Source organism: Neolamprologus multifasciatus, chromosome 16, assembly GCF_963576455.1.
Source record: "Neolamprologus multifasciatus chromosome 16, fNeoMul1.2, whole genome shotgun sequence".
Classification (NCBI taxonomy): Eukaryota; Metazoa; Chordata; class Actinopteri; order Cichliformes; family Cichlidae; genus Neolamprologus; species Neolamprologus multifasciatus.
In genome coordinates this window covers 13,288,438-13,302,823 of record NC_140454.1, presented here as the reverse complement: position 1 = coordinate 13,302,823, position 14,386 = coordinate 13,288,438, and the positions used below count along the sequence as shown (strand labels likewise).

Genomic DNA, 14,386 nt, shown 5'->3' with positions numbered 1-14,386 from the left:
TTGTTACGGAGCCCTGAAGATGTCATGGAGAGCAGGGAAATGTTTTTGTTTTTGTTCTTTTAATGCTCAACTTCTTAATTTATGTTCTTGTTTTAGTATACTAGCAATCTTCCAACCTTCAATAATTTTATAGTGGCCACCTTTTCTGAATGAAAGTAAATGAATAACATTACTGAAAACACTGTATCAACTCAGAGATGAGTGTACTATGAAGGAAGTTCAACAAAGTCAAGCTTTCTTTGCGTTAGCTGGCTTGACGAAACCTAAAACCCCAGTCGGAGATGATGAGTTTCATGACCATGGTTATCACATGTCTGTTATGCTGGATTTTCTGCTTCATGTTCTGTGTTCACATAAAAAGGGATGTTTTGTATAAGAATATTTCCTCCTGGGAAATGCACGTACCTTCCAAAGACGATGCATTGCACAAATAATAATAATTATTAAATAAAGTCATCAATAAAGTATCTTAAGCAGTTAAACTGAGTCCTGCAGCCTTTGTCCGTTTAAGACCTCCTACCAAAGGTTGTATTGTTGGCCCCAAAAGAGGAGAGGATTTCACAAATTAACTAAAACATGTGCACAACTTTGTCCATGACATTTACAGGGTTCTTTGTTTTTCTGTTATTCTTCTATAATTGTTTCTACACGCCAGTCAGTTTGTCTGTCTGTTGATCCCCTCATCACTGTAACATGGTGTCCTTTTGCCACTTTCTACTCCACCTCCTTGACTCCATTGCCTCTATGCCTTCTTTCTTTTTCTCTGCGGTGGCCTCCTTGCATTCCATGTCTTGTTTGTTTACCTGCTCCACTGTTTTCCGCTGTAGATGGTTCATCATGCAGCCTTGCTTCTCGCGAACGTGTGCACAAAAGCAATGTGTCCGTGGCTGGGCATGGTACTGCTCTCTCATCTCTCGCTCTGAGGCAAAAGGGTGGGTAATCACATCATGCATCATGCCTCCCCTCAGACTGAACAGAGGGTTGGTAGGAACTAAAGTCTGCTCTGTGGTGAATCAAGGGCTTTGTGCTCAACTTTTGGGGTGGGGGGGGAGAGATTATGTTAGCGCAAAGCTTTAAATTATGGTGCCGAATTTAAAATATTTAAAGTCTAATGGGAAGAAAATTGAGGAAAAACTGCATTTAAGACTTATTCAGTGTTGCACATGATTTTAAAGTCAGTTAGAAACTAAGAACTTTCAAGCTGTTCATTGAATAGACATTTTTTGGATATTTGTAGTTGGTATATAATTACTTGGTTTCTGGTCAATACCAAGGGTATTTCTAGTATTATCAGGAGTGGTCCCTGAACTGGGCTGAGATTCATCTTTCATCAGTGCTTCCATTATCCAGTAACAGTCTCATTTGCAAAACATCTAGATCAGAGGTGTCAAACATTAGGGGCCAGAACTGGCTCGTAAAGACTCCAATCAGGGTCAGTGCATGGCTTTGGACAATGTTATCCTACTGATAAATGATTGATTCGGCTGTTGCTGTTTATACTACGCCACAGTAATTAAGTAATGGATTTTTTTTTTTCTCTTTAAATTCAGTTTTTACAATGGGTGCACAGTAAGTAGATTTAATTTTTTTTATTAGTGTTAAAGAAAATAAACAAAATCTATTCTCATTTAGAAAAACCGAGACATGTTGTTTGAAAATTGCACCTTTTCGTATACATTAAGATATCTCAGGCATTTTAAATGTGTAGTTAAACTGACTCTGCCAAAAATGGTCCAGCCCATTTAAGTTTGACACCCTGATCTAGATGGTCACATAAGTCACTAGTTTGTTTTAATAAAATGTTTCACTGCCATTTACATTAAAAGACATAACATCTTTCACATTCCTGACATTAGCTCTCTTTTTACTCTTCATTCAGTTTTTCTGTACCTTTCTTTGTTTTTCTTATTACGTTGTTGTTTTTCACTCTTACTGATACCTTTTTTGTGGTGTAACTGAGTTTCACCTGTTAATGTTTAGGTGAGCGAGGGAACCTCATGCCTGGTGCACGGCCGATGTCCCCAGCCTCCAAACACCGTCAGGAGAATCGCTCAGCCAAACAGGAGAGCCGCGGAAGTCGCTCCTCTGAGCAGAGCAGGGTCAAAACAAGTGAGGGTGGAATGACAGCTAGCGAGGCCCTTATACTGCGGTCCGACACGGCCAAACTGAGGTCTGACTCGCACAGCCGCTCCCACTCGCCCAATCACAACACACTGCAGGCTCTAAAGGCAGATGGTAGAACTTCAGGAAATCGGTCCGAGTCTCCGAATCCTGGCTCTCGCTCTTCCTCTCCCAAACAAAAAAGTATATCCACGTCAGGCAGGTCTAGCCCCTCCAGCAACTCTTCCCAGCACTCTTCTTCACCCCACCATGACAAGAACCTCCCACCTAAAGTTAGCCCTTCGTCCAAAGCCCAGCTCGATCCTCCAAGAGAGAGATCCAAATCAGACTCTTATACTCTGGACCCAGACACACTGAGAAAGAAGAAGATTCCCCTTACAGAGCCACTTAGGGGCAGATCTACCTCCCCCAAACCTAAACTGTCTCCTAAAGACCCAAATAAAGGGATGACTGGCAACGCAGAGAACCGTGTTCCCTCACCACATGTTACCCAAGAGAACTTGCACAGTGAAGTCGTGGAGGTCTGCACCTCTAGCGCTCTCCTCTCCAATGAGGATGTCAATGATGAGAATGTGGAGCTCCGTAATGCTGAAGAAGGCTCGTGTAAGGTGCACTTCAGCATCGGCAAAGCCCCTGTCGAAGAGGAACTAAAGAGCCGCTCTTCACCCAAAGTCAGCCGCAAAACCTCCAGTCGACACACGCGTTCTAAAAAGGACAAATCCGGGCCTCTGTTTAAAGGAGAGAGCACAACTAGGATCACAGAACCTGCCAAACAGGCCATGTCTCCCTCGGTGGCTGAATGTGCACGCGCAGTCTTTGCAGCATTCCTGTGGCATGAAGGCATTGTCCATGACGCCATGGCCTGCTCCTCTTTCCTCAAGTTCAACCCAGACTTAACCAAAGAGCACGCCCCCATTCGCAGCTCCCTGGGAGGACAGGGCGCTGAGGAGAAGGAGAGCAAATTAAAGAATCGCCACTCCTTGGAGATTTCCTCTGCACTTAACATGTTTAATATTGCTCCACATGGCCCAGACATCTCCAAAATGGGCAGCATCAACAAAAACAAGGTGCTGTCTATGTTGAAGGAACCTCCGCTGCCAGAGAAGTGTGAGGATGGAAAAGGAGAGTCCATTTCCTATGAAATGACTTCCCATCCCTCTATGAGGGCAAAATCAATCTTACCATTAACACTGCAGCATTTGGTTGCATTCTGGGAGGACATTTCTATGGCCACCATCAAGGCAGCAACTCAGAACATGATCTTCCCCAGTCCGGGATCCAGTGCCATCTTAAAAAAGAAAGAGCATGAGAAAGACAGTAAAAAGGCAAAGAAGGAGAAAAAGAAAAGGGAAAAGGCAGAGGTGCGTCCAAGAGGGAATCTGTTTGGAGAGATGGCCCAACTTGCAATGGGTGGACCGGAGAAAGACACCATCTGTGAGCTGTGTGGTGAATCGCACCCTTACCCTGTCACGTACCATATGAGGCAGGCTCATCCAGGTACAGTCAGTGGTATCTTGTAACACACTTTAAATTGTAAGTCTCTTCTGTTTCTTAACGTCCCTCCTTTGTGTTATTATGGCAGGCTGTGGCCGGTATGCAGGGGGTCAGGGCTACAACAGTATTGGCCACTTCTGTGGTGGTTGGGCTGGAAACTGTGGAGACGGCGGCATAGGAGGCAGCACCTGGTACCTGGTGTGTGATCGCTGTCGGGAGAAATACCTCAGAGAGAAACAGACTGCTGCCCGGGAGAAGGTACTGTTTTTAAATCTTCCTCCTTGAATCAGCTTCTGACATCATGCTGACTTCCATGAAATAAACTCCATTGTTTTCCTTTGTTTTCCAGGTGAAGCAGTCGAGGAAGAAACCTCTGCAGGTGAAGACTCCAAGGGCGCTGCCCACTATGGAGGCCCACCAGGTGATTCGGGCCAACGCATTGTTCCTACTGTCCCTCAGCAGTGCAGCTGAACCGAGCATGCTGTGCCACCACCCTCCTCGGCCTCTTCATTCCCACCTCCTCCCCAGCCTGAAGGAGGGTGTCTCAGAAGAACTCCCCAATAAAATGGGCTGCCTCTACCTACAGACACTAGCTAGGTAATTACAAGCTCAGACATAGAGAAGAAAACCTTACAGTGATGTGTGCTGATAAAGATTTGAGTCTCTTACTCTTCCTTTAGACAACACACTGAGAACTTTGGAGCCTACCAAGATGATAACCTCTTCCAAGATGAGATGAGGTATCTACGCTCAACATCTGTTCCCGCGCCCTATATTTCAGTCACCCCTGACGCCTGCCCGAATGTGTTTGAGGAACCAGAGAGCAACATGAAATCAATGCCACCCAGGTAATTGACAATGAATTCAATTTTTACTTCTTTTATTTAAAAGAAGAGTTAATTGCAGCTCTGATTTCTCATTACAGAGATTTTTCTTTTTTTGGTTTATATGTTAGGTTATTTGTTTCCACATTGTTATTCATAACTGACCAACAGATGATGCAATTGTACCAATAGGCACTGTTTGCACAAGTTGTTCCCAGCTTGTGTCTCTCCCCTGCACATTCTGACAGCCAGCACACTTAATTAAAAACGTCCACCTCTGTCATCACAATCCACATCTTAAATTGTACAAAGAAGGCTTTGTGTTTATGTAAACTTTTTTTTTTAAATTGTTAACATCTATACATTCATGTGTCCCTTCCTCCCACAACTTCAGTAGCTGCTGAACATGTCCTTGTACTGTTCTGTCAGCCAACACTTCGATATTGTGTTTAAAGTTCTTGAATGTCCTTAAAAATATTTAAGGGGTAACCAGCATTTGTTTGTTTGTGTCTTATAGTCTCGAGACCAGTCCAATCACAGACAGTGACACGGCTAAGCGGACGGTGTTTCAGAGGTCTTACTCAGTTGTCGCATCAGAATATGACAAGCAACATTCGCCCTCTCCAGCACGGGTCAAAGCTGTGCCCAGACGCAGGGTCCATAGTGGTGATGCAGGTAATTGCGTCTTGTCATTTCAAAAAGTGCTTATTGGTCCTTCCAGAGTGAGTTACAGCACCGTGTGTATAAATAAACTACTTTGTCTTCTGTACAGAAGTTGGCTCTTCCCTGTTACGTCACCCATCCCCTGAGCTATCCCGGCTGATCTCAGCCCACGGCTCCCTCAGTAAGGGTGAGAGGAACTTCCAGTGGCCCGTCCTGGCTTTTGTTATCCAGCACCATGACCTGGAGGGCCTAGAGGTGGCCATGAAGCATGCACTGAGGAAATCTGCCTGCAGGGTGTTTGCCATGGAGGTAAAGTTGTCTGAATAACACAACTCAGTCTTGCCTTAATTATTGTTTTAATTACAATAACTTGGGTTCGTAGGCAAGTATTCTAATATTACACCCATTTCTATATTATAATAAGACTAATACATTTTTTTTCATTTCCCTGTCAGGCATTCAACTGGCTTCTGTGCAATGTGATCCAGACCACCTCTCTGCATGATATTCTCTGGCATTTTGTAGCATCGCTCACGCCATCGCCATTTGAACCTGAGGATGAGGAAGACGATGAGAATAAGGGGAACAAAGAAAATTTAGAACAGGTAATGAGTTGTTTATAGTTATGGAGGGTGATATGAAGGTGGCTTTACTGTACTTTCTAATTATGAACATCACCTCTGCACAGGAGAGAGACCTTGGCGTTTGCGAACACCCTCTGTCTGACATTGTTATTGCTGGGGAAGCAGCTCATCCTCTGCCCCACACTTTCCACCGCCTCCTTCAGACCATCTCTGACCTCATGATGTCACTTCCCAGTGGCAGCTCACTACAGCAGATGGCACTCAGGTACAGTTTCTCCTTTGTGCCTCCTTTTGTAATTTTAGCAGCTCTGAGCTTCTGTGGGAATATAAATGATTGTGACTCTTTGTTTAAGGTGCTGGAGTCTCAAGTTCAAGCAGTCCGACCACCAGTTCCTCCACCAGAGCAATGTTTTCCATCACATCAACAATATCCTATCCAAGTCAGATGATGGAGACAGTGAGGAAAGCTTCAACATCAGCGTGCAGTCCGGATATGAAGCAATGAGCCAGGCAAGAAAATTAACAGCGTATTTAGCAGCCAGCACCTGAGCTTACTCATCTGTCATGATTTAACTTGATAAATACGTTTGTACCTCGTACAGGATCTCTGCCTGGTCACCTGTTTGAAGGACCTGACCAGTGTAGTAGACATCAAGACGTCCAGTCGCCCTGCCATGATCGGCAGCCTAACAGACGGCTCCACCGAGACCTTCTGGGAGTCTGGAGATGAAGACAAAAACAAAACCAAGAGCATCACCATCAGCTGTGTGAAAGGCATAAACGCTGTTAAGGTGTCTGTTCATGTGGACAACTCCAGGGACATTGGGGTAAGCAGGCAACGGCACAACAAGCGTTGTGGTTAAAACCCTGCTTCTGCAACAGTTTCCTGATTGATTTGAGTAAAATTCTTTTTTTCCCTTATATTTACAGAACAAAGTTACTTCTGTTACATTCCTGTGTGGAAAAGCGATAGAAGACCTCTGCAGAATCAAGCAGGTATCTATAATTTAACTTACTTCACAGTGAATGGCTCTTGTTTTCTGAGCTGCATATACAGTTTACTTCTAAATTATTCTCCTTTTGAAATAAGGAGTAAGAAACAAACCATCAAATAACATGGCAGTTCTCAACCTTTCTGCGATTCTGTCACAGGCTGACCTCGACTCGCGTCACATGGGCTGGGTGACGAGTGAGCTTCCTGGAGGGGATCATCATGTGATCAAGGTGGAATTGAAAGGTCCTGAAAACACCCTGAGAGTACGTCAGGTGAAGGTCCTCGGTTGGAAAGACGGCGAAGCCATCAAGATACCCGGACAAATCTCAGCCAGCATGGCTCAGCAGAAGAACTGTGAAGCTGAGACTCTCAGAGTTTTCCGCTTAATTACCTCACAGGTCTGCTCATCTGGCTTTTCCACATACCTGCAATTAGCTCTAAACTCTTGTAAGCGTTTCTCTTTCTTAAACTTTGTTTGTAAATGTAGGTGTTTGGAAAACTAATCTGTGGAGATGCAGAGCCAACTCCAGAGCAGGAGGAGAAAAACCTGCTTTCATCTCCAGAGGGAGAAGACAAGGTCAGCACTTTAGTTATTTAACTGTTTGTTTAGTGACCTCAAACCTGATGTTTTATACGTGCTCATCTTGCATTTCTGTGAACAGGCACCCTCTGACGCTGACCTCAAGGAGCACATGGTGGGAATCATTTTTAGCAGGAGCAAACTGACCAACCTGCAGAAACAGGTCAATAGCAATTTCACTTTAAACCGTTAAACAGTGAAATTCCGTTGTCATTTCGTGGAAATATTACTTCCGTCAGCTAACCTCAGTGGTGTGACATTTTCAGGTTTGTGCACACATCGTTCAAGCCATTCGCATGGAGGCAACGCGTGTGAGAGAGGAGTGGGAACACGCCATCTCCAGCAAAGAGAATGCCAACTCTCAGCCCAGCGACGATGACGCCTCCTCTGACGCCTACTGCTTTGAGCTCCTGTCCATGGTCCTGGCTCTGAGCGGCTCCAACGTTGGCCGCCAGTACCTGGCCCAGCAGCTCACGCTCATGCAGGACCTGTTTTCTCTGCTGCACACAGCTTCTCCAAGAGTACAGAGACAGGTGGGAGAGGATGTAAACAGAACAAGAAAAACCTTTCAGTTTAATGATCAGAGGAAACTTGTGCGGCTTTCTTGTAACACATTTACATCAGCATCGATTGTGTATTGATTCCACTTCCTTCCTCATTACATTCTGTGAGTATTTCGAAAGCTGCTTAGTGTAGTTAGTTTTAAGTTTGGCAGCTTGGACAGTTCCTGCTGTTTTGCTGCCACCTTCTGGCACTCTGTGGAATTACACGATTTGGCAGTGTGATTGTTCATCACTGTTGAACCATTTACAGACAATATTGGGACCCATCTAATTATTCCTCATGAGTGATTTTATGGTTTACAAAAACAAAAAACTTTAAACAAACTACAGTGGTTTAATTTTTGTGTTAAATGTTGATGATAAAAAAGATTTTCAGTTGACTTAATCGCTCACTGTTGGCAACGGTGTGGTGAAGAAATCAGATGAAGATCCAACTAGAACAAAGACGTCTATAAATTCTGTCTTTAAATGACTGTAATTTTGGTGTAGAGTCACTTTTTCATAAAAGGTTTTAAGATATTTGTGTTTACAGATATTTATGCAAATACCTTGTGAGCCTGTTGAAAGTATAATCTTGCTTACCATCTGATTGGCTACTTCTCAGGTGACTTCACTGCTTAGACGTGTCCTGCCGGAGGTGACGCCTGTGCGTCTTGCTAGCATCATTGGGGTGAAGGCTCTGCCACCGGCAGACATCAGTGACATCATTCACTCCACAGAGAAAGGTGACTGGAACAAGCTCGGCATCTTGGACATGTTCCTGGGCTGTATTGCAAAAGCCCTCACTGTGCAGCTGAAAGCCAAAGGCACCACGATCTCTGGTGCAGCCGGAATGACGGCAGGAAAAGGGGTCACCACAGTCACGCTTCCAATGATCTTTAACTCCAGGTAAGGGTCTGTCTTTTTTAAAATTTGGGATGCTTGAGATTTCCTGAGGTGTAGTTCCTGAAAAATGACAGCTGTGTTATATTCTTAAGCATGTCGCCCCCTCCTGTTATGCTCAGCTATATCCGCAGAGGGGAGAGCCACTGGTGGATGAAAGGCTCCACTCCTCCACAGATTGCGGAGATCATCATAAAGCTGGTTAAAGACATGGCAGCTGTAAGTTTTCGCTGACTTTTTAAGCCATCTCTTGTTTCACACTGTGTTAAATTTCTTATGTGGTAAAATGACCTCTACATTACCTCTTTATTAGGGGCACCTTTCAGACGCTTGGTCCAGAGTTACCAAAAATGCAATAGCCGAGACCATCATAGCACTGACCAAAATGGAGGAGGAGCATAGGTCTCCTGTACGCTGTATTGCAACCACAAGGGTATGAAAAATTTGTCATAAGCAATCACATAACCTTAAATATATTGTGTATTTATTATATATCATGTTCCTTTGCTGTTACCTAGCTCTGGCTGGCCTTGGCATCACTGTGTGTGCTGGACCAAGATCATGTAGACAGGCTGTCCTCTGGTCGCTGGATGGGCAAAGATGGCCAGCAGAAGCAGATGGTGAGAAAAAGCTTAAAGCTACACTGTATGACAAATTATTAAAGACAGATCATCAAAAGAGTAATTATTCATTTACTCGCCTTGTGTCTGCAGCCCATGTGTGACAACCATGATGATGGTGAGACAGCAGCCATCATCCTGTGTAACATATGTGGGAACCTTTGCACTGACTGTGACCGCTTCCTCCACCTGCACAGACGCACACGCTCTCACCAGAGACAGGTGAGGTTTACTTTATTACTAGAGACAAATAAAAACAAATTAAACGATATTAAGTAGCCACTCAGTTGGGGAGCTTTAAGTATAATTATTAAGTATAATTTTTACTCAATATTTCACAAGCAGTTGAGGCACTGGACATAATTTTCCTTGCAGTGTACAATCAATCATTTTTAATGTGTTTTAGGTGTTTAAAGAGGAAGAGGAGGCCATAAAGGTGGATCTTCATGAAGGCTGTGGGAGGACCAAGCTGTTCTGGCTCATGGCTCTGGCTGACTCAAAGACTATGAAGGCCATGGTGGAGTTCAGAGAGCACACAGGTAACACTAAAATGGGCTTTGTTGGGTAACATTGCATACATATGGCCATATCAGTAAGCTGATAAAATGACTTCTACTGAAGCTGCATTTTCAGGGCTTTCATCTATTCCTATTTTGACCAAGCCTAATAATTTTGTAGGTAAACCAACGTCCAGCAGCTCAGATGCCTGCAGGTTCTGTGGCACGAGAAATGGGACCGAGCTGTCTGCAGTGGGTAGCGTCTGCTCAGATCCAGACTGCCAGGTACCACGCTTGATCTATGGCATGAAATCTCAGTGTCTCTGCTTGTAGTCTATGCAGATGGACTGAGGGGTTTATTAAAACTGTGAGCACCTGGTTTAGTTTCAATAAAAAATTGTTATAGAATATTTTCAATGTCATAAACCTGAGCTGCACCTAAAGGGTCCTCAGTTGTGTCTAAAAGACTTATCTGGAGTGAGCCGTACAAATACTGGGTGAGGAGTCTGAGAGAGCTGATGCACACTTTGGAGGTGATGTTGATATTGAGCGGAAAAGTTGAAAACAGGCAAACAGCAAAGTTTCATCAAATTTAATTTTGTAGTTTTTGCAGAAACTTGCTGACAACCAAACAAAATATTTAAGCTTCAGAGCTGATTTCCTTTTTAAAAATTTAAGATGAGAAATGAGCCTTGAAAAATCCCTTCACCCTAATTTAGTGTAATTTTGTGTGTTTTCTATTTATGTTACAAATAAATAGAGAAATCGTAGAAATAAATCAGCTAAGCTTAGCCCAGGCTGAATTTTAGATATTTTGTGCTGTACTTCCTAACACTAACCAACTCTTTCCTGTGGCCACTCAGGAGTACGCTAAACTGGCGTGCAGTAAGACTCATCCCTGCGGACACCCCTGTGGAGGAGTCAAAAACGAGGACAGCTGCCTGCCATGTCTGCACGGCTGTGACAAGAACACGGGCTGCCTGAAACAGGATGCGGATGACATGTGTATGATCTGCTTCACTGAAGCCCTGTCTGCTGCTCCTGCTATACAGGTAGCTCTTTGTTCATTAAAAGCGTCCCATCTGGATTTAAATTTGTCCTCCTGTTTAATGTTTAACTTCTTGATCCGTTTCCAGCTGGACTGCACTCACGTGTTCCACCTTCAGTGCACTCGGCGTGTTCTTGAAAATCGCTGGCTGGGGCCTCGGATCACATTCGGGTTCATGTTATGTCCCATTTGCAAGGTAAAATGCAACTTGACCCTCTCTGACTTACGGGAAGACAAAGGGACTGAACTATTTTCACCACACCTAAATTTTGATTGACTCAAGTTTGTTTAAGTGCTTTGTTGAAAAAGCGTTTCCCTCCCATACTGCGACTGCTTTTGTTCATTATCGTTTTAGCATGTGAAGTAAACCCAACACTTGCTGGCCTGTTTGTCTCGTTTGCAGAACAAAATCAATCACTCTGTGATCAAGGACCTGCTCGATCCCATTAAGGAGCTCTATGAGGATGTGAGGAGGAAGGCTCTGATGAGGCTCGAGTACGAGGGTCTGCACAAGAGTGAGGCGATAACCACACCAGGGGCACGCTTTCACAATGACCCTGCAGGCTTTGCCATGAACAGATATGCATACTATGTTTGCTACAAGTGCAAGAAGGTACCACCTGGATTAAAGACCTAGTATATTTTAGTGTAACTTTGTTATAAGGATGGAGAATAAATGACGCTTTTCTTTTCCAGGCATATTTTGGGGGAGAGGCTCGCTGCGATGCAGAGGCAGGACAGGGAGACGACTACGACCCCAGTGAACTGATCTGTGGAGCATGCTCAGATGTGTCCAGGGCTCAGGTGGGAAATGTGTATGCGAGGAGCACTTTAAATGAATAATATGGCGCTTGAATCCTTTGATTCAAAGCTTTTCACACTATCTTCTCTTGGATCATGTGACGGAAACACCAGACCAGCTCATGTGTCACACAAACCTGGCCTGAGGCGAATTTAAGAGTTAACATTTATTCACAAAGCACAACAAAACAGTGTAGGATGTATATAGCACTTTAAATGAATAATATGACATCTGTAGAACTAACTGACCTATATGTTGTTCAGTGTCTTTGAAGGCCAAATTATATTACTCACAATTTGTACGTTTACAGCAAATTACATGAACTGTTAAGTGAATAACAATAAAGAAAGAAAGCCAAACCTTTCCTTAAAAATGGTGCTCATCTGTCCTTGAAAACCAAAATATAAGCCCATCCCTAATATCTTTTGTGTCCTTTCATCAGATGTGCTCCAAGCATGGAACAGACTTCCTTGAGTATAAATGCCGGTACTGCTGCTCTGTGGCTGTTTTCTTCTGCTTTGGCACCACACACTTCTGTAATGCCTGCCATGATGACTTCCAGAGGATGACCAGCGTCCCCAAAGAGGAACTGCCCCATTGTCCTGCAGGTGCTTAACAATTCCTATGTATCTTGTCATAATTCTATACATAAACATGGATGTCATCATGTTATCAGCAATTGGCCACAAATCTGACATTTTGACCATCGCAATCTTAGCTTTTGGAGCCATTTATGCATTAGACTGTGAAGTTTGTGAAGGCACTTGCAAGCTTGCTTATTAAGGTGAAGCATCTGCTTGTCACTCAGAGTATACGTGCCTCCTATTAAGGGATAACTTTAGTATAATTTTAATGAGTGGGTTATGAAAACAAAACAAAAACAGTTCCTGTTCAGATGGCATGAAAGGGGAACTTGGCAACAAAAACCAAAACTGTTTATTGTGGCACACTTCTCCTCTTAACATGCACGTCTGTGTGGAGTCAACTTCATGTTCATTTGAGAAACTGCAGTAGCCTCGGCTTGGCTTAATCTTTAACCCTGGAAGTTGCTACTTAATAACAAATGACTGAAACTTGGTCACCTTGGTTACTGTGTACAGAGCCACTGTCTTTCAGGAGTTTAGATCAGTGAGAGTGTCCGTCTCTTACTCTGAATAATGATCGGCTGTAACCTGATCACACTGCTCGAAAGACGCAGCTGACCTTTTGCTGCTCCTGTGTTTGCATCTCCCATTCCATTTGTTGTTGTTGTTGTTGTCGTCTACAGTATCTGCAGTTTTTACAGATACTAAAGAACAAAGGAAGGTTTTGTGACAGGCCTATTTGAGAAACATGATGTTCTTACATCTGTATAACTCTAGGATGACAAAATATTTTCGACATCCTGTCCTGCGCTCCCTGCACCTGCCCAGACTACAGTAGCTTGATCTCTTTTTGTATTTGCCTACCAGGAGGTTTAATGCTAATGTGTAAATGTTATCCTCTCTGTCACAGGGCCTAAAGGCAAGCAGCTGGAGGGCACTGAATGCCCTTTGCATGTAGTCCACCCACCAACGGGGGAAGAGTTTGCTCTTGGCTGCGGGGTGTGCAGGAACGCCCACACCTTCTAAACAACAAGACTTTTTCTGAAAACCAGTTTGTCTACTGTGATTTCTGGCTGCTGCTGCTGAAGCTCAGCCGCCAAGTTTGGCTCTTGCATTGCCAAGACTCCTGGACACTGGACCAGGTTTCTGCTCTACGCCGAGAGTCCTCAGGTCTGCTCTTTCACCACCATCAGTATCCTTGGATCCGCTGCGACCGCGAGCAGTAACTCGTTTGGGTTCGGAGTGACCTGAATGGGTGAGGGGAGGGAGGGGGACAAAAGAACAATTGAATTAAAAAGAAAAAAAAAAAGAAGAAAAAAATAAATAAATTTCTCGTGACGTGTTTGCATGCGGCCGTTGTATTCCCTCGGCTTCTATAGACGTTGCACACCTCCTGATCACTCAAGTGTAACAATACAAGTTTAAACATTGAATATGAATTAATTTGCATATAGACAACTGTGGATCAGCGTGGGTCTGAAAAAAAGTTGAAAAAAAGAAAATATGGAGCAGGCCGTGTTTCCAGCTTCCTAACTATAAATTTAAAATATTGTTGTATGTAAACTTTTTCGTAAACTTGTACAGTATTCTCCGCTGTCAAGTGCATCATGGGTTGACAGAAGAAGAAAAAAAGGAGTTGAGTTGGTGGATAAGACTGTTAAGAACATTATGTTTGGGAGGAAAATAGTGTACGATTTATCTAATCTTGTATATAATGATACTATTCAAAAAATAGCTGTATTCCGAAGTTGCTACTCTTCACTTCAGTTTTGTTTGATATTCTGGGTTATGTTTTGAGCCAGAACTTTTAATGAAGTGCAATACTGGGTGTGCCTCCTATTTTGCAGCTGTTTAACCTATGGAATGTATGTCAATAAAGCCACTGTACATTTTTATACAGTAGACGGTCGTAATTTTCCCCCCTCTTCTAAATGTCACATCTCTTCTGTTGTCTGGAAATGAGAAGATGGATCCTGGCGGCTGCAGTGAACGATGGTGGATGTAAATCCTGGTTGTAATTTAAAAAAAAAAGAAAGGATAAACTTATAGTAAGACAGGAAAAAACCCTCTCACAGTATGACTGATTACAGCTGGATGATTTGAGGGTGCCAGTCTTCACACCAAATAAAA

General features: G+C 43.5%; 1 protein-coding gene across 20 annotated transcripts in view; it reads left to right on the top strand.

Moving 5' to 3' along the window:
• The window catches only part of mycbp2 (MYC binding protein 2), a 61,730-nt gene extending 47,439 nt beyond the window's left edge, over positions 1 to 14,291 (top strand). For 12 of the 20 annotated variants that reach the window (XM_085134490.1, XM_085134481.1, XM_085134491.1 and 9 more), the window contains 28 exons: positions 1,981 to 3,618; positions 3,704 to 3,873; positions 3,965 to 4,212; positions 4,296 to 4,463; positions 4,957 to 5,114; positions 5,212 to 5,411; positions 5,558 to 5,707; positions 5,791 to 5,951; positions 6,040 to 6,196; positions 6,289 to 6,513; positions 6,617 to 6,682; positions 6,839 to 7,078; positions 7,168 to 7,257; positions 7,343 to 7,423; positions 7,527 to 7,793; positions 8,428 to 8,711; positions 8,801 to 8,924; positions 9,019 to 9,138; positions 9,224 to 9,325; positions 9,419 to 9,547; positions 9,732 to 9,864; positions 10,004 to 10,107; positions 10,686 to 10,874; positions 10,959 to 11,066; positions 11,274 to 11,483; positions 11,567 to 11,674; positions 12,115 to 12,280; positions 13,167 to 14,291. In XM_085134490.1, coding sequence (XP_084990616.1) covers positions 1,981 to 3,618; positions 3,704 to 3,873; positions 3,965 to 4,212; positions 4,296 to 4,463; positions 4,957 to 5,114; positions 5,212 to 5,411; positions 5,558 to 5,707; positions 5,791 to 5,951; positions 6,040 to 6,196; positions 6,289 to 6,513; positions 6,617 to 6,682; positions 6,839 to 7,078; positions 7,168 to 7,257; positions 7,343 to 7,423; positions 7,527 to 7,793; positions 8,428 to 8,711; positions 8,801 to 8,924; positions 9,019 to 9,138; positions 9,224 to 9,325; positions 9,419 to 9,547; positions 9,732 to 9,864; positions 10,004 to 10,107; positions 10,686 to 10,874; positions 10,959 to 11,066; positions 11,274 to 11,483; positions 11,567 to 11,674; positions 12,115 to 12,280; positions 13,167 to 13,282 — 5,912 coding nt within the window. In that variant the 3' untranslated portion in view covers positions 13,283 to 14,291. Of the gene's footprint in view, positions 1 to 827; positions 933 to 1,980; positions 3,619 to 3,703; positions 3,874 to 3,964; positions 4,213 to 4,295; positions 4,464 to 4,956; positions 5,115 to 5,211; positions 5,412 to 5,557; positions 5,708 to 5,790; positions 5,952 to 6,039; positions 6,197 to 6,288; positions 6,514 to 6,616; positions 6,683 to 6,838; positions 7,079 to 7,167; positions 7,258 to 7,342; positions 7,424 to 7,526; positions 7,794 to 8,427; positions 8,712 to 8,800; positions 8,925 to 9,018; positions 9,139 to 9,223; positions 9,326 to 9,418; positions 9,548 to 9,731; positions 9,865 to 10,003; positions 10,108 to 10,685; positions 10,875 to 10,958; positions 11,067 to 11,273; positions 11,484 to 11,566; positions 11,675 to 12,114; positions 12,281 to 13,166 lie in introns of all 20 variants that reach the window. The other 8 variants (XM_085134484.1, XM_085134502.1, XM_085134499.1 and 5 more) reach the window with 5 other exon arrangements.
• Positions 14,292 to 14,386: the final 95 nt, after the last annotated feature.